The sequence below is a fragment of the Vombatus ursinus genome, unplaced genomic scaffold (genome assembly GCF_900497805.2).
Source record: "Vombatus ursinus unplaced genomic scaffold, bare-nosed wombat genome assembly UNPS02010788.1, whole genome shotgun sequence".
In the NCBI taxonomy this organism is placed as follows: Eukaryota; Metazoa; Chordata; class Mammalia; order Diprotodontia; family Vombatidae; genus Vombatus; species Vombatus ursinus.
The window spans coordinates 4,542,560-4,567,435 of NW_020950566.1; the positions used below are offsets into that span (position 1 = coordinate 4,542,560).

At 36.7% G+C, this 24,876-nt stretch overlaps 1 protein-coding gene across 3 annotated transcripts in view; it reads left to right on the top strand.

Annotated features, from left to right (window-relative positions):
• Nucleotides 1-231: 231 nt before the first annotated feature.
• Nucleotides 232-24,876, top strand: part of PTPRZ1 (protein tyrosine phosphatase, receptor type Z1) — a 239,002-nt gene continuing 214,357 nt past the window's right edge. For 2 of the 3 annotated variants that reach the window (XM_027855182.1, XM_027855183.1), the window contains exon 1: nt 234-544. In XM_027855182.1, the coding sequence (XP_027710983.1) occupies nt 487-544 (58 nt within the window). In that variant the 5' untranslated portion in view covers nt 234-486. Of the gene's footprint in view, nt 545-24,876 lie in introns of all 3 variants that reach the window. The other variant, XM_027855181.1, reaches the window with a different exon arrangement.

The window sequence follows — 24,876 nt, forward strand, 5'->3', positions numbered from 1 at the left end:
CGCACGCTGCCCCCTGCCCCACTTCTCTCCATCACTTTTTAAACTCGGGTACCCAAGCCCGTTCGCTGGGCATTCCCCCACCCACCTTTAGCGGGGCGCGCTCCTCTCTCCTAGCCTGGAGCCCGCGCGCGCGTGCACACACTCACTCACTCACTCACTCTCTCTCTCTCTCTGGCACACTCACTCACACACGCATGCACCGGCGTAACGCGGCTGCTCCTCTCTCCAGCTCGGCGGCGCTGGCAGCAGCAGCTGGCGAAGCAGAGCGAGAAACTCCCACACGCTGACATGCCCCACGTCTAGTATAACCGGATTCCCCTGCGCTACGACCCATTCCTCTTTGCGGCTCTCTCGCTGCCTAGAACCTGCAGACCTCCGCCCCGTCCCCCCAGTCTATAGACTGGAGGATAAGAAAGATCAATTTCTCTTCCTCCACCCCGGGAAGAAGAGGAGCTGCGCAGCGTGGGGGACCCGGACGGTTTGGAAATGCTCATTCCCAAGCTCTTCCTCGCTTGCCTTCAGCTCTTCTGTATCTGCCGACTGGGTGAGTGAGGGACAGGCTTGGCTACTGGTGGGGGTCTCATCTAAGGGGGTCGGTGGCGCAGGAGGAGAGGGGTTCAGTGCCAGGCTGCCTCCATCTAGCCCCCCCAAAAAAGGACCCGTTTACTTTGGTCCCACCCGGAACGCGCTGGGTCTCTTAACCTCCTGAGTAGGAATGTGCCTCCTCCTTTTCCTCGTCTTCGTCTTCCTCCTCTTTCTAACTCCTCACATAAATTCTGCTCTTCTTCTGTCCAGAGGGCATGATTCTTGACCTCTGGAAGAGAGCTTGGGCTAGAATCCCTCCTTTCTCCCTGACCCGCCTTTCTTCCCCTTTGGCAAAGTGTGGAAAGGACTATTAAAAAGCCACAGAGGAGGCTAACCGACCCTACCATGCCTTAATAAATAATTAAGTAAAGAGAGAGATAGATAAAATTCAAGCGGTCTCATACTGCCAAGGGGGCATTCACTTTCCAAGCTATGCCCGATGTGTTCACGTGAAAAAAATGCTCCTATATGGGCGGGGGGGGGGGGGGGAGAAGTCTGGCAACTAGCGCCAACCTGACTCTTTAGTATTTTCAATACTTTAAAAATTTTTTTTCAATCCTTTTAATTTCAAGTTTGGGCAGTTACCAAAAAAATTAAAAAAAATCAACAACAAAAATCCTCCCTAAATCATATCTGAACAAAACGAACAAAAACAACACCTTCATCTGACAATGCTGTTAGTGCTGCCATGTAGCCTGTAAGAAAGTGAGTTATGCACAGAAAGCTGCTCGTTACTCCCTTTAGTAATTTATTCATCTTTTATTTATTCCTCTCTACTCCTTTCTCCAGAACATGACACTCAAATTTTACCAGGATTTCTTAGATAACTCAAATCTTCTTCCTGTAGCAGCCAATAGAATATTTTGAATGTGTTCCAGATTTCATATCTGCCAATCATGAATGAGTAGGATGACAGAAGTGATTTACTGATTATTAAAGAAGTGTGTAAAAGTATTTTCCCCCTAATACAAAAACTTCTTTCAGTCACAAAAGTATAAAGTAGTTGCGACTTGGTGAGTTTGTGCAATCAGTATTAGAAACTGGTGGTAGCTAAGTTTTTGAGTTCACCATTTAGAAATTGTTTTGTGTTTGCTAATTGGTTTGAAATTTATTTCAATGAAGTAGGCTTTAACCCATATTTTCATCCAATAGATACTGCTCCTTCTGTCACAGCAAACCTTTATAAACAAAGATCATTGTTATATTCTAATAATGAGAATAATTGCAAAGCAAATAAAATGATGCTTATGCAGTTGAATATAGTCAGACTTGAAAATAACTTCAGTTCCAAAGACTTAATGAAAAGTATTCAAATGTACTATTTGATATGCAGATATGGCATTTAAGAATTGCATTGGTATCATTGGTCTTTTTGGTGGTATCATTAAAATGGTAGTGTTCTTAAAGGGAAGATGTCAAATTTTCACCTGTTGAGTTTTCTTTTTCTTCTTTTTTTTAATTACAGATTGGCAATTCCCATATAAGGTCTTCATTCATTATTTAATGTAAACTTATTGTTGTCAGGGAGTAAGCATGGGAGCATGTGGTTCATCCCCCAGGAACAATATGCTCTGCTTGGGTTGCCATGTTCTGTACAACAGAAACACATTATTTGGAGCCTGCTCGTATGTGGTTCTACAGATGCTCATTCACAAAGTAATTTCTTTAACTTGAGTAAAAACATTCAGATGTTCATCAGTTTAGTTTTATATAGGCACACAATGCTGTTTTTTTTTTAATCACAATTACCAATTACGAGGAAAAGATCTACCTTAGTGTCTCCCACCATAATTCTACTATTGTCCTATGCCCTGACCTGGAGGGGTCAGGAGCTCCAAATGTGATGGATGACTTGATCTCAGTGTTAATTCCTTTTGAAGAGTAGAAGCAGATTGCATACTGTGCTGAATGGGGTTATTGTTTCAATGACTATGCAGATTCACAACTCACAAATGAAGACTCCCTTTCAATTAATCACCTCCTCAACTGCAGTCTGTAATTTTATTTGACCAACCTCATACGTTTTCCATGTAGAATGGAAGTTCAGATGCATTTCTGAGTGATATATTGTCACCTTCACAATTATATAAGGTTTCACCTTACCAAGTTTTTAGATATTCACTGTTGGAGATTAAGTAGGGGATGAGGAGGTAGGGCGGTCATCAGTATCTATTCAGACATTTTGAACATTTATCTTGAAAACTGGGCATGTGGATCAGTTTTCCATTCTATCTCTGTAGAACAGTTTTGCCTCTATAGGAAAACTGCCCACTGCAGCTACATAAAAAGAAAACCTATACCAAATTACTAGCAAGGATTACTCAGTACAAAACCAAAAGGTCAGAGTACTAAGTGTAAATTTTAAGGACTTAAAATTATGATTTGTTTTTGCAAGAAGATTAATTAATCATAGTTTTAGAAGGTTCACAATTCCAAGACAATATATAGATAGTCAAAATAGGACCATTTCACTCATCCAGATATTTCTATCAAACTTAAAATCAGTTTTTACTTAGGGAGTTTCTTAAGACGTTCACTCTTGAAGATGAAGATTATATTGGGTCTATTGGCTTGGTCAGAACTATCTAGATTAACAATCTGGTTTATTTTAGATAAACTGGGTCTTTAGGAAACCCTCCATTTTGTTTGGCCTTAGGGACTTGATCTTTAATATCTGAATATAGTATTAATATAATACTATTACAATATTCATGCCATAACAATAGCCCAAGGAGCATGGCAACTATTTAGTTAAACAATATTGTCAGGTAAGCAGTATCTCAGCAGGACAAAAAACTAAGGGTGAAGATTATGAGTGTTCTTCAAATAAGGATTTTTTTTTCTTAACTTTGAATCTTGTTTAAAAGGGGAAAAAAAAAGATTGCATCACTAAAAAGGTTTCCTGAAAGTCAAGACTTTCTTTTAAATAAAAGATGGTCTGCACAACTATAGTTACTCATTTAATTTCACCCACTGAACAGGTCTATCATTTGGGAAAGTGCAATGGTTTTCCCGTAAGTCGGCTTAAATGTGACTCATGAAGGAGAGACAAAAGTTTTAAGAGGCTGAGGAAGTGGATAAAAATTTCATTTTAAGGAGCACCTTTCTGTGACTGAAAAGAATTTCAAAATTTTCAAAGTAAATTAATAAATACTTTGAGCTATAGCATGAAAAGCCTACTTATCAAGTGTAAAGTATTACTAAATATATTGAATTAATGAACCCCAGTGCATAGATCACCTCTTACTGCTTAGGGATGTCCATGAACTCAATTTTAGGCCATCGTGCCATGATACTGAATGACATCCTATTGTTCTGAAAAACTTAATTTGCTTCGCTCGGAAGTATTGAGTCTAATAATAAATAACTCTCAATTTGGGCTATTTATCCTGAGAATTTATATACAAAATAAGGAAATATACATGAAAAATCATTTCATTTTTTTCTTAAAATACTTGACAGTTCATGGCACAAATATTTATAATTCCCGTAGTAGTAATTGTCTATTTTCTAAGTTTTCTGTTGACTGTTTTGCACCTGCATTAAGGGAGCTCAGCCAGAAATAAGTCATTCCACTGATAAATTTATTTTGCTCTTATTTATTACTCTTTTGGAAATTTTGAGTTCTTGTTGAAAATTGTGTATTGGTTGCCTTTGGTGAAAAATCAAGGTTTTCCTGAACGTGTTTGTTCTTTTATTTGTTTCTAGGGATAACAGTAACTTCAATAGTTGTTAGGGGTAATGGATTAATGAAGAAGATGAGCTGGAGACAGTATTATTATTATTATTATCATTAGCTGAAATTTATATAGAACTTACTATGGGCACTGGGCTACTATGGGCACTGGGCTAAGTACTTTCCGATTATTATTTCATTAGAGCCTCACAACAACCTTGGGAGATAGATGCTATTACTAAAGTCATTTTATACATAAGGTCAGCAGAAGTTAAGTGACTTACTTGCTTAGTCACACAGCTAGTAAGTGTCTGAGGTCACATTTGAACTCAGGTGTTCTTGATTCCAGGCTAAGATTTTACTTCCTAGATGATGAGACTGATGGTAATAAATAAAATCAAAATCTCTTTTTCTTTTTTCTCCAGGCTGTTCCATTTTACTTGAACAGACCCTTCCAGTCTTTTAAGACACTTATTGAAAACCTGCAAATTTTCCCTTTTTCACACATAACCAACTTAGGCTGATAATTAAAGAGACAGACCTTTTTGGTCAACCATCAGTCTTTGACTCACTGAGAAAGCTCAAGATTAAAATAGTCAATTTCATACAATACCTACTGGATTGTACCCTGGTTCTTAACAAATGTTTATTCATAGGATCAAATTCTGAGAGTTGAAAGGGGCTTTAGAAGCCATCTGTTCTAGCTTTCTCATTTTACAGATGAGGAAACTGAGGCTCACAGAGGCTCAGTCATTTGGCCCCATTCATGCACGTAGCAAATGGCAGAGCCAAAAGTTTTCAATCCATTTCCTTTGGTGCCAGTATAGGACACTTTCCACAATACTATTCTATCTTGTTATTAAGTAAGTGGGTGATAGGGAGCCACTGGAGTGTTTTGAGTAAGGAGGTGAGTTGAGTGGCCATATCTGTGGCAGAGTTTTTAAATATTTTCTTCCAGAGGTGGGGGCTTTATTCTTTTATGTATATTTATGTACCTTGTCATTGTTGTTATTTTTCACCGGTTGCTTAAAATTTGCAAGGAGCTTGTCTCAAGTATTTGTACAAACAGAAAAAGGAAACGAACTTTGATCAAAGTTTACAGCAATGGGATGATAATATTAGGGTTAAGTTAAGCAAATAGGAATACATATTGAGAGCTAGCATCACCTCTACTTTGGGAGGCCACACCATCATGTCCTAGCTGCCTCCTTACTCTGTTCCTGTGGGCCCCTTCTTCCGTTGGTGAGCTCTTCCTGGAACTTCACTTTTGTGGAAGGGCTCAGACTAGCCATCCTTGATTCTCTGGATTTATCCTTCTTGCTCAGTGTGGGTACTCCATATCCCCATGCTTTTCAGTTTTCCTTTTATGTCTTGTCTTTCCCCATTAGAATGTTAGCCCCTTGAGGGCAGGGACTGTCTTACTGTTGGCTGGTTTTTTGTATCCCTGGCACTTAGCACAGTGCCTGGCACACAGTAAGCACCTAATAAATGCTTATGACCTTAAAAGCCTTCTAAATGCAGTCTCCTCATTTTGTAGATAAAGAAATTGATGAAGAGGAAGACGAAATAACTTGCTCATTATCCTACAGGTAGTAAGTGTTACAGGTGAGACAAGCCTAGGATGTCAGATTTAAGGGCTAGTGTTTTTTCTTTTCATCAGGCCGTAAACTTTTATGTTTTAAACAGGAAAACTAAAGTATTTTTTCTGAAGAAAATAAATATGGTACTTCAATTACTGAACATGGCAGCTGTTAATTTGGGAAAAAAAAATCAGTGGTCCTGAAATATTTAGTCATGTAAGGATAGAATTTCTCTCTGGGTTCAGTTCACAGTAACCATACTCAAAAACACAATGACATTGAATTTCTTCCATAGAAGCTTAAGATGAGTTGGAGAAATTCTGGTGGTGTTAAGGGTGAATGGAATCTGAAGGCCCAAAGGACAGTTGGTGGATTATCTAAACTGTTGTGAATCTTGTGAAAGTTCTATGGTGGAACAGTGGTGTACTGGACCCTGGCTCTGACAGAGTTAAATTTAAATGTGTATATTTACACCTCAAAAAAAAAATCTTCTAATGTTACACATTAGGCCTTGATTTATTGTTTTGCTGATTGTCTAAACTTAAGAAAATCTTGGTAATGAAAATTAAACTTAAGTGTGTTTTTTTTGTCCCAGAAAGCCAGTTGTTAAATATTTACCACTGGCAGTGGGCCACAAAGAGTGATATCTTGGTGGATCCACGGGGAAATAAATATTTTTTGTTGCTACAAACAGTGCTTCTGTAGTTGACTCATTTCACTTTGGTTTTACCACTTTCTCTCCCCCCTCGCTACTGTGGTTCTGACCCCACTTCCAGATACTGAGCCTGTATTCACTTGAACTCTCCTAACCATAATCTGCCTCTGGAACCAGTACTTCATATCAACCCACTTTCCCAACAGTTACATTCAGAGACATTTTCTGGATCCTGGCTGGGTACAGGATGAAAAAGTCTCCCCCACAATACTTGAAATTCTAGGTACATCAGGGGCTTTCCATTTGTTGCACGTTCAGTTGTGTACTAATGGGGACTATTAATTGGAGGTGGTCAGTCAGTATGAGTAGGGGCCTGGCACTCATCACATGGCCTGACGTCCTAGGCACCATGTGAAGTGTCCTAAAAAGCGAGTATGCTTATATGAATTGGGCAGCATGGCAGTAATTAAGAGAGAAGCATCTCAGGAGACTCCTGAATGGTGGAATTCTAAAGTAGCTAAAGAACATGGCAACAAATTAACTCCTTTCCAGTGCTTTCCCAGGCCTCAAGATAACCCCAGAGATCAAATCACAGGGAATGATAGGTAAAGAAATAAAATTGTATGTCTGTTCATGTACCTGAGTATGCCTGCAAGAGCAGGATGGAGGCAGTTTAAAGAATGGAAGATTTGGAGACTCCTCAGAGTATTTTCAGACAGAAATTGAGAACCACTGATTTATTTACTCTAGGAGGCCTTTTTTTTCCTCATCTTTTTCTGCTGCCTATCCTTTCCCCTTCTCGTTTTAATCTTTATTAGTCTGTTCTCTTAAGGTTGAACATGAGCACATGGACAAAATCTAGATCAGTCAACATCAGTGATTAAAAGTTTGCTGGTAGAGGAGGTTAAACCCAGTTTTTAAAAATCTGTGGCTTTTCATTTTTTCTATTCCTCATTAGCATAGATAGTAACAGTTCAGATAATTAGAAATACATCGGTACAGATTGAAGTAAAAGGAGATATGAATATTCAGGTTCCTCCTTAAAATTTGCTTATTGTTATTACGTTCATCCAATAAGCATATATCATTATAACTTTTTTTTTAAAAAATGAGCTATGTTCTTTGGCTGTAGAATTAATTTCCCTTTCTAGAAGAACAAACCTGATATCTTGGTCAATATATGACTCTAAAGAGCCATAATTAATGATTAACAAGACAGCTAATTTGTAGGAAAAGAGGAATAGCTATATTAAAAACTTTCTATGGAGTTAAAACTCAATTCCAAAATAGTGACTATAGGTATTTCTTTTCTTCTCCATTTTGACCTCAAGAACCACTTCATTTCCTTCTTCCTCCATTTTCCCCGTATCTCTTCCTCTGTCCATTTTCACTGTCCCCCCTCACTCACACCTACCCACTTGTTGGATGGTAAAAGTACAAGCATAATGGCCAAAAATCATAGGATTTGAAACTGACAATTTCCTCAGCCTGCCAAGCTACAATATCCATGTCAAAGAAGTAAGAACAAAGAGCTAATATTAAGGAAAAGTTTGAATCAAATCAAAGATATTAATGTCAACACTGTCTTGCTCTTTTTAGAACCTGAAAATATTATGTGCTGGAGTTTGGACAATGAGATACCATACTCTTCCAAAACTTACTTATTTTGAAATCAACTAAAGAGGGAGTTCTTATTAATAAATGTATTGATGAAGGCAACATTTTTGCTCTTTTAGTCTCTTTAAGCTGAGCTCATGTAATCTAGTTCTTATTGCTTTATTACCATTAGAGGCCATTGTGTTTATATTCTAAAAGTAAGATTCTTTGCTAATTTAAGTGTATCCTAAAGCAAAACAAATGTCATTGGGAAAATGTTCATTGAATCTTCTCATTATATGTCCATTTAGCTTTTCTAATAATCCCCGAGGTAGGAGGATCCAGAGTAGGGTGGTCCAGATTACCCTGTAGAGTCACAGGACCCAAAAGACACCAAGTCAACCTTATAGTTGAATTTATGATTCTGGACTACTATAGAAAAACAAAAGATTAATACAGCTGGATGTTGTCACTAAGGAATATTGTAATCTAGTAAGAGAAATAAGACAGAAACACTGAATGCTGTAATATATATGAGATAAAGATGTAGGCTTCAAGGCCTCATCAGTGAGATATCCAGGAAGGTCTCAGTCTGCCACATTTTAAAGTCATTTCTCAATTCTCATTATTTTCTACCTGCTGTGCATTGATCATATTCCGTTTTGTGTTATTTATATACCGGGACACATTTGTTGTGTTTCAGTCAGTTACCTTGTTGGTTTTCAGTTTTTTTTTTTAAATTTATGCTTTCCTTTTTTACACTATTGTTATTTTACAACACTCTCCCTGCCATAAAAGCTGCCTTTGTAACAAAGAAAATAAGTTAAGCCAAACAAAATGTCATAGCTACCACACCTGATGATGTATTATCAACATTTTTCTCTGTTGTATTTGTATGTTGTATTTTTTGTAGGTAATGTATATTATCTATCTATCTATCTATCATCTATTTCAACATATTTTTACCTCTCAGGCAGTCAAGAAACGTTTATTAAGTACCTATTATGTGCCAGGCACTATGCTAAGTACTGGAGATGTAAAGCCCCAGTTTTCAAGAAGTTAACAGTTTAACGGGGGTTTTGGGGGAAGGGACAACATGAAAATAATTAAGCACAAACAGGCTACATACAGGATAAATTGGAAATAATAAATAGAGAGGAGGTACTGGAAGGAAGGACCTGGAAAGGCTTTCTTAGAAGGTCGGGTTTTAGCTGGGACTTGAAGAAAGCCAGGAAAGCCGGGAGGCAGAGAAGAAGAGGGAGAGTATTCCATGTCTGAGAGAGAGCCAGTAAAAATTCCCAGAGTTGGGAGATGGAGTGTCTTGTTTGAGGAACTTCAAGGATTCCAGTGTCCCTGGTTTGAAGAATATATAGTACAGTGTAATGTGTAAGAACACTGGAAAAGTGTGTGTGTGTGTGTGTGTGTGTGTGTGTGTGTGTGTATGTGAGTGAAGTTTATGAAGAGCTTTGAATGTCAAGAAATATTTGATCCTGGAGGGTGATAGGAAGCCACTGGTGTTTATTGAGTAGTGGGGAGTTTTCTGGCAGGGAGTCCAACCTTATCAGGCTGTCGTGGTAGGCTAGGCATGGTGTGAGGTACTGAGGGCCTGCTTCTGAGTAGTGTCAATGTCAGAGGAGAGTATGGGGTACATGTAAGAGATTTTAAGTAGGTAAAAATTAACAGGCCTTGGCAGTAGATTGGCTATGAGGTATGAGAGAGAGGGAGTGAGGATGACACCTAGGTTCCTAGCCTCAATGAATGAGGATATGTATCATCATTAGTTTTCAAGACAATTAATATGCAAGAAATTTTCAAATCCATGGATAGGGGCAGAGTTCATGACCAAATAAGAGATAGACAGGTTTGTGGGAGGTTTAAAAATGGGTAATTTTGGATGACATAAAATTAAAAAGCTTTTGTACAAAAAAACCCCAATGCACCAAAATTAGAAAAAAGGAAAATGGGGGGAGGGGATTTTACAGTAAGCTTCTCTGATAAAGATCTTATCTCTCAAATACATAGAGAACTGAGCCAAATTTATAAAAATAGGAGCTGTTATTCAGTTGATAAATTGGTCAAAGGATATGAATAGGTAATTTTCAGAGGAAGAAATCAGTTATCAATAGTCATATAAAAATACTCTAAGTTACTAATATTAGAGAAATGCAAATTAAAACAACTCAATAACATACCAACTCATATCCATCAGTTAGGCTAAGATGATAGAAAAGGGAAATGACAAATTCTGGAGGGGATATGGGATATAGATACACTAATGCACTATTGGTGGAGTAATGAATTAATCCAACCATTCTGGAGAACAGTCAGGAACTATGGCCAAAATTTGGCCTAGCAATACTGCTACTAGGTCTATACCCTGAGGAGATGAAAGAAAAAGGAAAATAACTCACATTTACCATAATATTTATGCATTTATACATATAAAATATTTTTGTTTTGGCAAAGATTTGGAAATTGAGAGGATGCCCATCAATTAGGGAATGGCTGAACAAGTTTTGGTATATGAATGTGATGGAATATTATTGTACAGTTAAGAAATAGGAAATGGTTTCAGAAAAACCTGGGAAAACTTTTATGAACTGACAGGAAGTGAAGTAAGCAGAACCCAGAACAATCTATTCAGTAACAGTAATATTGTAAAGATAATCAACTATGAAAAACTTAGTAACTCTGATCAGTACAGTGATCCACCACAACTCCAAAGGGCTCAAGATGTAAAATTCTATCCACCTCCAGAAAACTGATGAACTCAGAGTGTAAATAGAAGCAATTTTTTTCTTTTTTTCTTTTTCTTATTTTTCTTTTCCAGAACACAACTAATGCAAAAATATGTTTCACATGACTTCATATGGCCAAATGGTATCGTTTTCTTGCCTTGTCAATGAATTGGAGAGGGACTAGAGAGAGGGAGAGAAAAATAAAAATAATTTTTAAAAGTAAAAAAAAAAAGATTTAATCAAAAAGCATTTAAGTTCCTACTATATTATAGGTACTGTGCTAAGTAAAGATTAATCTTTGCATATAATCTGAATTCTGAACCACTGACTTTCTTAGTGGTATTTTAAAGTATCTGAGTAGCACTTTATAGTGTATGAATAACAAAATTTTGTAAGAAACAAAGAGGACCTATTGATCTTATTAAGTGTTCACTTTAAATGTATTTACTGCTATCATTATCTTGACATGTTTTTGTTTTGGACTTTGGCCTTCTGAAAGTGAACAAAAATTGGTACTCAACAACCAAGTCAGCAGATTGTCAAAGGTTTCCACAGTATCCAGGAAGCTCAGTTTGTGTAATGGCTACCATCTTTGTTTTTTATAAACTCATGACTTTGTAAATGTACGTAAAATTTGAATTCTCTGTAAAAATATTAAAATAGAAAACAATAGCTTGATTAAGCCTTATAATAAACTGTCACATCATTTGCCTTATGAATTCTCTCTTGGTTTTAAATGAGAATCATATACAGCATTACTTTGGTATGATCAATACATCTATTTAGATAAATTGAGGGTAAATGAAGGCATATGAATAATTTTCCTTTTTCTTTCATCTCCTTGGGGTACAGACCTAGTAATGGTATTGCTATGCCAAACTTTGGTGTATGGTGTATGTGTATGAAATAGAAATACATATATATGTATTCACATACATATATATACTTATATTTGATCGATGCAAGACTTTAATCTATTTAAAAGACATGGTTAATTGTTTTAGGGTAAAGTGTTGGATGGTTACTGCCAAAATATTATAGTAAAGTTTATTCATGATGTATTTCAATGAAAGTAAATCTTTAAATGGTATGTATGGGTATTGCTTTCTGAATATTTTGTTGGTACTTTACAATGATGTTGCCTTGTTTTGTACATTAAAAGTATGAATGATGATAGATTATAATTAAGTTTTCTTTATACTTATAATGGAATTTCTGAGGTAAGATTTTCCTTTTCTACCTCTCTTTCTTAACTTCAGTCCTCATTCACAGTAAGCTGTCTCCACCCCACTCCCACTGCCCCATATTTCCTTTTATTCCATGGAGGCTTTTTTTTTTTTACTACATGTAACATAAGACTTTCCCTGTATAGTTGCAGTGACACAGCTCTCAAAGGTTTATTCCATGACTCACCTAATCCTTTCCTCTTCATATTTAGGTGTGGTGGTTTCTAGTGATCCTAGTAGAGAAATACATCTTTCTTTTGTTACTGTTAGCACAATCAGAGTAGTTGATCTTTGGAGGAAGAAGGCAGTGGCAGTTGCCAATAATCCTCTGTAGCCTACTGTAGCTACCCTATAGAAAGCAAAGCTAGCTCTAGCTTCTGAACCATACTGAACCTCATACTACAGAGATGACTGATTGTTGTCAGAAGGGAGTAAGCAAAAGAGTCACATGAAACTTTTTTTTGGGGGGGGGGTAGCAGAACAGTGCTGCTCTGGGCAGTCTGGTTTTCTGGTTTTCGGGCTGGCTTTCCTTCTGTGTCTTTGTTTTCCTGGTGTTGTGTGTATCCCTGGGGAGAATCTCATGCAGTGGGATATACTGCAAGCTGCTGGAGGTCATAAGGCATAGTACACACCAAGGGGTAGTGACGACATTGTATCACGTGGTCATTGATGTCTACGTCCTTGACACCTTCCACTTTTTTCTCTATTTTCTCAGGCAAGACTGTGCCAGAAGTCATAGAGACCTGACAGTTCCTTCAGTTTGTTAGCATTGTTCTCCTGAGCATTTTTAGACGCAGAAAGTGCCCAGCCCACCTGTTTTTATCCCTTTGCTCCAACCTAAAGTTTTGAGAAAAGCTTGGTTTCCCAGTTGGAAAGACTACTGCACAGGCTCAAATGTATTTTATGCTTCCTACAAGATTCTTCAGAAGGAATCATTATCTTGGAAGGTTCCCACAGGGCTTGGAAGGGTCCTCAGGGGTAATCTGGCCTAGCTATATATCCCTCCTATAACATCTCAGACAAAACCAAAGAACCAGATCAGGCTTTTTACAGCCCCAATTCATAGAACAAGTTCCTTGGTGGTAATTGAGTAGAGGGCTTTCTGAATTTTGCTTCCATCTGTCCTGAGGATAAAATTCAGTAGTTTGCTACAAAAGATGCAGAGTCTCCAGGCTCGAATGCATTTTTTTTTTTTACAGCAACAAAGAGAGGAACAATGCAAATTCACTTCAGCTTGACTGAAGAGGCATGTCTCCAGTACTTAATATGTACACAGAAATAGGCTAAGAACTATGGGGGATACAAAAGTAATATATTTTGATGTAGAGCCTCAGCACATGAATAGCTTACAATTTAGTTGAACTTGCACAGAAAAAGTCAGTCTGGAATACATTGATGACAGTGTACAGACATTAAGAATGATAGTTCTGCCATTCAACTACCCAAAACTGCTCATTCCCAAACTTAGGTGCCTTCTGATGCATTTTTGTTGGATTCAAAAGTACCCCCCCCATAAATTTAATATTTTTAGTCTTACAACTATTATACTTATCATTTTATAGTGCTCTAATGTTTGCAAAGTGCTTTATATATATTATCCGATTTTATCCTCACAAGAATACTGGGAAATGGGCAGCTTTATTTATTTTTTATTTAATTAATTTTATTGATGAGGAAATTTAGGCTGGGAAAGATTAAATGACTTGCCTAGTAAAGGTCTGAGGTAAGATTTAAACTCAGATCTTCGTAACTCCAAGTCCAGTGCTCTAATTCTCATCAGTGTTTGTAAGTTTTATAACAGTTTGGATCATAACCAATTCATGCCTTCTCATCCTGTATAACACTTGGTAAAGTTCTCCAGTAAATAAATCATCTACAGGAAGACCACTCAGCATGTTGATGTTCTTCTAGGCTTTTTCACATTGGGAGGCTACCAGTAGAACTCAGTTTGTCCATCCAGTTGTTATGATCTTTTTGCATGACTGGCCCCCTTCTTTTCTGGTCACCTAGCTTTCTGATGATGTCCTTTCTGGTCACATGCTCTCTTACGTGTCACATGGTTCTCTGATGATTTCCTTTCATTGCTCTTGAGCAACTCCCTATTGAAATATGTTGCAGGTTATTTACACCCACCAAGCCCTCTTTAGATGACTATCAGCTTTAATTCTTTTGAGACTTTGGTATGCCAGACAGCAGTATAGGAGAGAAGACTGGATTATATTCAAGATACTGTGCAGTGTTTTTAGTGGTTCCAAGCTTCTTCTGGAAACAAAGGCCAATCTTTTTATCAAAACTTCTTCTAGGGATGCTGTATGGGTACAAGTTAATTGTTTTTTAAGAACAGGGTTCCTATATTATACTTTCTGGATTACCATCCCTAACGTAAAGGAAAAAACTTTGATATGGAGGCTTCTTCATTGTACAGAAATGTCTTCAATTTCTCTCCGCCTTTATTATCCGTGCTGGAAAAAGCGCTCAGTACTGTGTTAAAACTTTTGTGTGGGAAGCTATACTTTACAGCTCTTTCTCTGAATCTGTAATATTGAGAACCACTTATTATGTAAAATTATATGAAATTTTCATTGGGTAGGCTTGTCTTTGTTTCTTGACTTAATTTTGGCATCAGACAACTGATATTTGCTGATCAAAGTAAGCCTGGGTGCTAAAAAGTAGAGACTGAGTTAGCTCCCATGGTTCTTGGATACTGTCCAATTCAGGATTTTGAAAGCAGACAGAGGCTAGAACTGGATCTGATAAACTGTTAACTTCTGAAGGGAGCATAGTAAATGAGATCTACCCTTCTTAATTGAGTGGGGCTTCTCTGTGGCGATATCCATTTAATGAAAGCATATGTGGTGATGGTACCATCTCTCCTGGGATCCTAACTTACCTTTATCCAAACCTTTCCCGGTCGTTTTCTTGGCTGTAAGAATAAGTTTCTATTATTCTAAAGTCAGTGTGTTGGTTTTGGTTGGTACATAGAAGACAAAGCACCTCTGTACCCAATTTTTAAACCTTTTGCATTCGAATAATGAACTTTCAAAAGAGTCTGCCTCAAAGATGCTATCTATATCTAGATAAATGGATTTAATTTATCTTAGTAATTGAAATACTTAGTTTTTCTTCCACCCATACAAATAGAATTTGAGATATAACTGTTAGCACATTTACATTTTTTTAAAAGATCATCAACTGTCCCTGCAATATGCCAGACTTTGGATTGGTGAGATATGGTATCATCACCAACTGGAGTGAGGGTGGGGAATTAAAAAAAAAGATTTCTCTCAAGAAACTTCAGCCTTCAAGGTAAATTTTTTAAAAGTTATATACAATATTCTGAAAAATGAATTAATAACTAATCAAGGAAAAATTGATATGTTGATTTCATCACTTATATCATCACTAATTGAATGACTCATTTCTAAAGATTAATGAACCACATGACAAAATTAGAAAAGCAGTGAGGGTTAGACTAATTCAAAATAATTTTCAGGTGGTTGGTTATTTTTTACCTTTTGTCGGCTTCATTTCTTTCAACATCATGATTAAGGCTTAAGGCTTACTTAATGTATGGCATTTATTTCATTAAGCTTTCTTTCCTAGGTTCTTTGTTATGCTTCCTTTTGCTCCATATATAAGTATGAAAATAGAGTAAAGGAACTAAATATTTTCTAGTGCATCTCCTTCTTTGAATATTTCTATGCCAAACCAAAAGGAAAAGGGTTTAAATTTCATTTGGGGATGAGGATTATAAAAAAAAAAAAAAAGACAAACATTTTCTTCATTATTTTGTGGCAATCTTCATAGTGACTGGCATTTGTTGAGTTTATAATATATATTTATAAAGTGTAACATATATGTTTTAGTACAGATTAGTTTGCATTAGATTTAATAGCATTTATTCAGATGCCTTGTTTTTGTCTTTCTTTGTGTCCCTAGCTTAGCACAATGCCTGACACATAGTAAGTATTTGATAAATCCTAGTTGATTGATTGAATATAAGATTTTACCTAGGAATTATTCCCCTCAGTGATGGTAGTGACAGAGAACCCCATATGAAAAGATTTGGGAAGCTACTCTTTTTTTCTGGGAGACTGAGTGTGCCTTTTCTCAATCATATCCTCAACTCTGAGATTTGCTTTGTGTGGCCAGTACCTCCATGCAGTAGTATTCTTTTCTAAATACCCAAGGAGCTTTGACTTTCTTATGTAAGGCTATGTGGCTGTGACACATGGTATGCTAGAGATTTGTTTGGGTGGTTGAGCTATAGGAAAAGAGAGTAAGAAAGAAAAAGACAGAAAGATGTCAGAGACAGAGGGTAGGAGGGAGAGAGGAGGAGGAGGAGAAAGAGAGAGACAGAGACAGAAAAAAAGACAGAGGGAGAGAGAGAAAGACAGACACACAGAGGGGAAGAGAGACAGACAGAAAGAAACTGAGAGACAGACAGAGACATACATACAGGGGGGGAGAAAGAGAGAGAGAGAGAGAGAGAGAGAGAGAGAGAGAGAGAGAGAGAGAGCCCGCTCCATGGAAGTAGGTCATCAAGAAAAGATTGATAGGTACTTCTTTGTGTAGAAGTAATTGTGCTCATTTATTGCACTCAGTTATGACAGATAGACCAGAACTGTGTAGTTTCATTAGAAATTTTTGTTAAACATTAATCCTTTTGGCACCCTTGTAAAGGAGACAGAGAGAGAATACAAAATAATTGAAAGGAGCAACATTAGCCTTACCATGGTTCACAGTGTTATCTGCTGCCTAAAAAACAAACAAACAAACAAATACACAAAAACTGCCAAAAACCCCACAAAACAAAAACAAAACAAAACCTATTGGCTGGAAACATCTTTTCACCAACCCGATTACCTATTAGAATACATTCAGTTAATAGCACATGCAGTTATATTCTCTATTCTTCCCTTGCATAAATTATTTCTAGTTCTAGGCGAGTGTGTACAGACTGTTCACAAGCATGTAACAGTGTATATAATAGAGTGTTTAGAGCCAGTGCAGCAGTCATTGATTAAATGCCCACAATGAGCAAGACACTGTATGGGATTCTGGGGACATATTAAAAAAAAGAGTTCCTGCCTTGCTTATGAAAGAATATGCTTATGAATTTCATGTTAATAGATAAGTAAGCATATATATGCATGATAAGTTGAGGGGAAGAACCTGGGGGGTGGGGGAGAAAGCCTTTTGTTAAGAATGAAAACTAAGAATTCCGAAAGGCTGAAGTGTGAGGAGGGAGTATATTTCAGGGTATTTGTACTTCATAGGAAGGAAAATTTATTTAATTTTTCCTGCATGTAGTCACAGACAATACTTCTGTAAATCTATTTCCATGTAAAACATAGAGAGGTTTTGGAGGCATCTTTAATAAAATTACAGATGACATTCTGTGTTGGATAGGTTAGTCCAGATAGTTTAAATCTACTTTATTTGTGACCTGGACCCCTTTGTCAGTCTGGTGAAGTTTATCAACCCCAGTGTTTTTAAATGCATAAGCTAAAATATATAAGATTACAAAGGAAATCAAATATATTAAAATACAGTTAACTTTTTTTTTTTTAGTTCATTGACCACAGGTTAAGAACCAACTCCTTCCTGGCTTAGGCTTTCATGGACCTGGGTAACTGAATCAAATGAGTCCTTGAGGACCCTTCCAGGGCCCCTGAAATCAAATGCTACTTCACTTTACAATCCTTTTTCTTCATTTCTGACAATACTAAAAAAACAAAACAAAAACCAAACCATGGATTGGAGGAGAGAGCCTTGCCACCGTTTCCTCTAGTTACCCATTTGGTGTAACTGTGCCAGCATTTGTAATTTGTTGTACCCCTCAATACAATTTATCCCTTTAGTTAAGAAAGGGAACTTAAAAATAAATGGATTAGTCAAACCACATTTTCATCTCTCCAAGTCCAAGAATTCATATAGGTTGTGAATTGAATTGGCAGGCCAGCCTCAACAACTTCCTCAGGGCATCCACTTTATTGTTAGCATTCAAATGTTTAATAAAGAAAATAAGTAATCAGAATAGAGAATAATAGTGAATGCCAAAAGAGGAAAGATGACTGTAGCCAGAGCATGAGAGAAAGGGAACTTTAAGTTCCCCTATTCTAAGGGGTTGTGGGAGAATCTACTTTTTGGCATGTACAGCGGATGTATCATTTCTATGGGTAACTTTCCCTTATGCTTCCTGTCAAGCCAGTGTTTTAATGAAACAAAAAGATACCGGATCCCTCTTATTAATACCTCCACATCCTTCCATCATCCCTTCTCGCTCCCCGCTAGTGCTAGCCAAGAGCATTTCTCCCACCCTTTTATCCTTTTTACCAAGAAAACTATCTGAAATACATGAGATCCTGCCTGATTCAAGCCTTGTTGAAAGCTTTGTGTATCTTGAGCTCAGTGATTATCTGTGTATGTTATATGATTGACATTTTGTTCTAATTTTCATACATCTTAACAATGTGAACTTTTGATTTTCAAAATGGAAATTTAATTATCAGTCAAAATTTTTGATTTTTCAAGCCCTTTAAAATATATAAAAATTGTAGAGTTGGCCTTAATGAATTAAAAAGTTTTTTTTAATTTATTTGTTGTGTGCTTAGAACTATTTCAGGTGCTAAGGTGTATGTATTTTTTAAATACTCTTCACTCTAAACTCTCTCCTTCCCCAGAATTTCACCACTTCTCTTGCTGGCCCCATATTCTCCCAGTTACCCAGAGTGAAAACTTTGGAGTTAAATCCCAGCCCTTTGCCTGGTGCTATTGATCTTAACTCTATAATAGCTTTTGCATCTGTTCCCTCCTCAAAAATCACATACTTCAGCCATCTTAGTTGAAGTTTTCATCACTTGTTTCCTGGATTATTCACATAGTTTTTAATTGGTCTCCCTGACTCAATTCTCTGACTTCTCTATCCATTATTTGTATGATTGTCAAAGTAACTTTCCTGGCACCCAGGTCTGACTGTTGTACCCTGCTAGAAAATCTTCAGTTGTTTCCAACTGCTTACTAAATAAAATACTAACTTCTTAGTCTTCAAAGACCACCACATTCTGGCTCCAGTATACTTTTCTAGTCCTGTTTCATGCTTATTAAATATTTGGTGAAAAAAAGAATATTTATTTGAAAATCGCAACAAAATTGGACAAAGTTTTGCTAATGAGGAGATGCCTTCACTAAGCATAGAGGTTCAGAGAAAAAAAAACAAATGTGGCCTAAAGTAGTTGGGGAAATCATCAAGGAAAAGGTAGGAAATTGAGTTGGGTATTAAAGAAAAAGTAGGTTTTATGCAGGCAGAGGAGAGTGGGAAGGACATACTAGGCAAGGAAAATAACATGAACAAAGGTAGTAATAGAGCGGTTGGGTCTTCTAGACATGAGACGATAAGAGCCTGGTCAAAGGCTGTAGCAGTGGAAATGGATGAGAAAGGGTGAAACTAGAGAGTCCCACAAAAGGAATAACCAACAAGACTTGTTGATAATTGTGTAGAGGTGACAAAGAAGAGAGAACCTGGCAAATTGGATGAACTGCTGACCTTCAAGCAGGAAGTCCTAGATTCAATCCCCACCTCTTCTACACACAGACTGTGTGACCCTGGGTAGATCACTGCACTTTCCAGTGCCTTGGTCAGTCAGTAAGCATTTATTAAGTACCTGCTGTGTGTCAGGGGTAACAGAAAGTTTTTTTTTCAAATCCTTATTCTCAAGGATCTCACAGTCTAATGGAGAAACAACATGAAAATAACTATGTATGAACAAGATATATTACAGGATAAATTGGAGATAATCTCAGAAGATAATAAGTTTAAGAGGACTCAGGAAGGTTTCTTGTTGAAGGCAGAACTCTAGCTGAGACATGAAGGAATTCAGGGAAACTAGGAGGCAAAGATGGGGAAAGAGAATTCTAGGCATGGGGGCAGATAGCCAGTGAAAATGTCCAGATTATGGAGTGGTTTATGTGAGATTCAGCAAAGAGTCCAATGTCAATGGATCAGAGAGTATATATGGTGGAGGGTGGGGAGGTAGAGTAAGGTATAAAGGTAGGAAGGGGTCAGGGTATGAAGGACTTTAAAAGCCAAACAGAAGTTATATTTTATTTGATCTTGAAGGTCATGGGAATCCATTGGAGTTTATTGAAATGCAAGGGGAGAGAGTCACATGGTCTATCAAATATTTCATAGCCTAGTCTGAATATTCTTAAACAAAAATTTCTGACCAAGGTATATCATTCAACGATGCGTAATTTGGTGGTATAAATCTATTGATAAGTTATGAGAAATATGCTTTATTCAGCTCACAAGCTTCTACTAAGCACTTAATATATGTAAAGCATTTTAAATGGTGATAGGGTTTTCAAGGTGAAGTGAAATTACTTGTGTGGGATCACACAGTGAGTATTTTAGATATCCTACCTCAGGTTATGAGAAGTAGCTAATTAGAACATATCAGCAAAAATTTGAAGGACAGGCATTTATGCCATTTTACTGATAAAGAAACTGAAACACAAAAAAGGCCAAATGACTTCTCATTGCAACTATAATTTTGACGTCCTCCTTCCCCAACCAGTTTTCATTTTACAGGGATGACTCCAGTGAAATCTCATAATTGATATTGGTACCTGTGATGCCTACAATTAGTTTGAGAAGTCAAATTAAGTGTTGGATCTTGACTTTTGAATACCTGAAAAAGCTATGAAAAAATAAGCAACATAGATTTTTAATTACCTCTTCATATAAAAATGCACATGTTCTTGTCTAATAGAATTATTGAAGAGATGAAATTAATTTTGATTCTTCAGACTGCTTTAGTTTTAATAGAACATTGGAAGCAAAGTAATTCTGAAAAACATTTCAAAATTCAAGTCAAATTTTCATATATAGAATTGTATGTACACAATTTGGCCACTTGGTATGGTTCTAAATCCTGTGTTAATAAGTGCAGAATTTTGAATTAGAGGACCTAGGTTTAAATCCTTGTTTAACTACTTTATAGAATCATAGATTTAGAGCAAACAATAACAACAAAACCCCCCAAAACTTTCACTTTATAATGAGGAAGCTGAGACCCTGAGAGATTCAGGGGTGGGGAACCTGCGGGCTTGAGGCCACATGTGGCCCTCTAGGTCCTCAAGTGTGGCCCTTTGATTGAATCCTAACTTCACAGAACAAATCCCTAAAATAAAAGGATTTGTTCTTTAAAACTTGAACTTAGTCAAAAGGCTGCACTGAAGGACCTAGAAGGTCCACAGGTTCCCCACCCCTGGATTAGGTGATTTACTTTATTATTATAAAAACAGGTAGGCTTTGTACTCTGGCCCCTGGATTGCAGAGACTATGTTCTTTCTATGGTACCACATTGTATCTTAATAATTGACATCTGTGTATTTAAATATACATAGAAACAGCTAGATGGCTCAGTGGATAGAGTACTTGGGCTGTAGTCAGGAAGACGTGAGTTCAAATGTGGCTTCATGAAACTTACTAGCAGTGTCACGCTGGACGGGTCACTTAACCTCTGTTTGCCTCAGTTTCCTCAACTGTAAAATGGCGGTAAGCTAGCACCTACTTCACAGGGTTGTGAGGATCAAAGAAGATAATATTTATGAAGTATTTAGTACAGGCTCTGGCACATAATAGACATCTTTCTTTCCTTCCTTTTCATATAGCATTTATATTAAATGATGTAAGAGACTGGTTCCAGTACTGAATCTTTTGATATAATAATACAACTATCATGCAGATAGGCCTATGGTGATTAGAAATGGAAACAGCATGTGCTCAAAAATATAAAAGCTTGCCTAATCAAAAATCGTTAATTTTTCGCTTAGTGTATCCAAACAGATTGACAGGGGAATGATTTTTTTTAAGCATTTATTTCATGATACAAAATTCAGAAAATATTTTGAAATGTTTAATTGTTTTTTAAAGGGATTTTAATGTGCCCTGAGGGAGGAAATAGAATCATTACAAATTTAACAAATACATTTTTTAAAAGCCCATCTGAGGGAAATAATTACTGTCACACAGATGTTTAGTGAGAATGACATCCTGGAGTATGCTATTGAAATCTGGATCAGTGGTGACTACAAATTTATGTGTGAATGATCAAAATCACAAAACCTAACATTATCATATCAAAGTCAAATACATTAACATTGACTTGCTTCTGAAGAATGTTGTTTCATATAGAAGAATTAGATTATATAAGGTTCAGGAAATAGCCAAGAACAATGATTGGGCTTACAGTAGTATTTATATTTCTATTTTTCATTTTTGGAGGGTTAGGGAGGGTGGCAGTAATCTGTTTAAAGGAGAGCTGTAATAAGTTTGCAAGTATCTGCCACATAAAAATCCTGAGGGCACAGAGCAATCAGATTTCGTGAGCATTAACATTTTCAGTGGGGTAGTGTAATAATTTCTTCTTGCTTTTGAAACAGCCTTAATCAAAGATTTAATCCAAACCTAAATACTCTCATTTAAATGAGGGCAGAGCCAAGTAGAAATGATGTATTGAAGTTATAAATATTGCATAAAATTCAACCACACAAAGTACAGTCATTAAGTGAAGGGTGTGTGTGGTGGGGTGGAAGGGGGAGAGGGAGGGTAGATGGAACCTTCTAGGAATAAACAAAATACTGTTCACAAAAAAAAAAATGAATGTGGCAGAGTTTTAGAATAAATATTTTAAGAGAAAAACTTTATTCAAAGGGAGCTAGGTCAACCTGCAAACATTATTAGAGAGAACAAGATTGCTCCATCTATTCAGTGATCTTATAGACACTCTCTGCTTTCTAAAGAAGGACGTTATTTAACTGAGCTACAACATGCACAGCGGCTATACCCCGATAAACCATCTTGGCAGATAGGCTAAAGCAGGTGGAGAGTAACTGATAGGCTTCAAACCCATAGGTGAGTTAAGGGGATGTGTACCCCAAGCATGTGAGAATTTCTTCTAGGTCATGAAGGTGGCTAAAGCAGGCTCTGTGGAACACTTAGAACTTGGTCGACCATCAAAGATTCAAAGTTTTGCACTTCATCCCAGGCCATTGTCAGTTGTCCAGATTTTTGTCTTCCCACTGGCCTTTGATGATACCAGAAGAGAGTGTGAGGCTCATGGCTGTGCAATTTACCTAAATCCAATTCTCAAGAAAGTCAAGACCTCATCCCACAATGTCATTGGTTCTCTTCGAAAATGAAGGACAAACAACAACAATGACTAATTATCATTGACATCCCTGTTTACATCATTTACTTATTCCATTTTAAACAAACAGAATTAAAAATGTTTATAATAACCTTATATTAATGTAGATATAAATGTAAGAATTTTACTTAAATTATAAACATAGGTCCTAAAATATAATTATATGTAACAGATCAGAAATTCAATTTAAAGCTTTAGGGATATCTTTTTATACTTTTAGTTTCATTACTGGCAGTACAGTACAGTACAGTACAGTAGAAAGCACACTGGACCATCTAGTTCTCTGATGTGGTTGTCTGGATTTCCAAAGGTCTCAGTGATGTACTTTTCTTTCCAATGGAAGTTAGGTTCAGAGGCACCTGGTTTTTACTCCTTTCCTTCCCCAGTCAAAACTCTCATAACCCCAAAGTGATACCACCTTTCTGATTTATCTGCAGACTCATTACCCACTTAAAAGCCAGCCACCATAAAGTGTGAGTCATAGGTAAAATTAACTTAGGTGTTAACTCCTTAGGAATATATGTGTGTGTACACACATATATGTATATTTATTTACATTTTTGAAAGAGGAGCTTGCTAATGCAAATTGGTAAAACATGAGAAGCATTTTTGAGCCAGAAAAGTCATCATACTGCCTCTTGCCTAACAACAATAATCACATCTATATTGAGCTATGTGCTAGGAACTGTTTTGTTCCCTATTGTATTCATTCTTCTTGCCTCCCACCCCCATTGGCAGAGCAAGGTTTAGCATTTTGGCATCCCGCTTCTAAAAGATTTTCCAATTCCTGGATCCATTTAATGACATCTACACTGGGATGACTGTTATAGAATATAGTGACTGGTCATTTTCTACCTTGTCAAAAAGGAAAAAAAAATTAACTGGCTTTAACTGAAGCAGTATTTTAAGTATACATTTTCTGCCTTTCTAATATAAGTTGCTAGTCTTTATAGAATTTAAAAAAAAAGTGTCACCAGCACATTTCCCTAGAGATTTCATCTTCTAATGGACTGTATCAATTTCTTAACTTCAGATTACCAGAACTGTATTAGTTGTAATTGCTTTTATTTTTCTGTCCTGATCAACTAGAATTTCCAAAACCTAAAATTTCCAGAACCAACAATTAACTCATTCCTATTTTCTTTGTCCTCACTGAAAATTCCATAGGGAATTTCATTTCATGTTTCAGTACAAATTGATTTTATTTTCTTTTAGCCATGACTTAGACATCCTTCACATTCAGATGTTGGAGTTCTTTTTAAACATCAACCCCAGGAATTCTAGGCCGGATTTTTAGAATACATATATTTCCTGTGATTCTTTTAATTCATACCTTTTAACACTTATGTCTGCAAATCTCTGACTCTGAAAATGATATCTTAACAATTAAAAAAATACACGTTCACATCCTTTATGTTAAGACTACCTGTGTATTTTTTTTTAAGTTAAGAATTTACTCTAGTTTAGTTTTACTGGATACCACAGGAATTCAATAACTATATGTGACTTCTGGACTTGTTTATTGGGTATTCTGAATGTAAAATCTAGAAATGGTTTTTTATCACCCTGTATCTGTGACTTGGTGGTCTTACATTGTTCATATC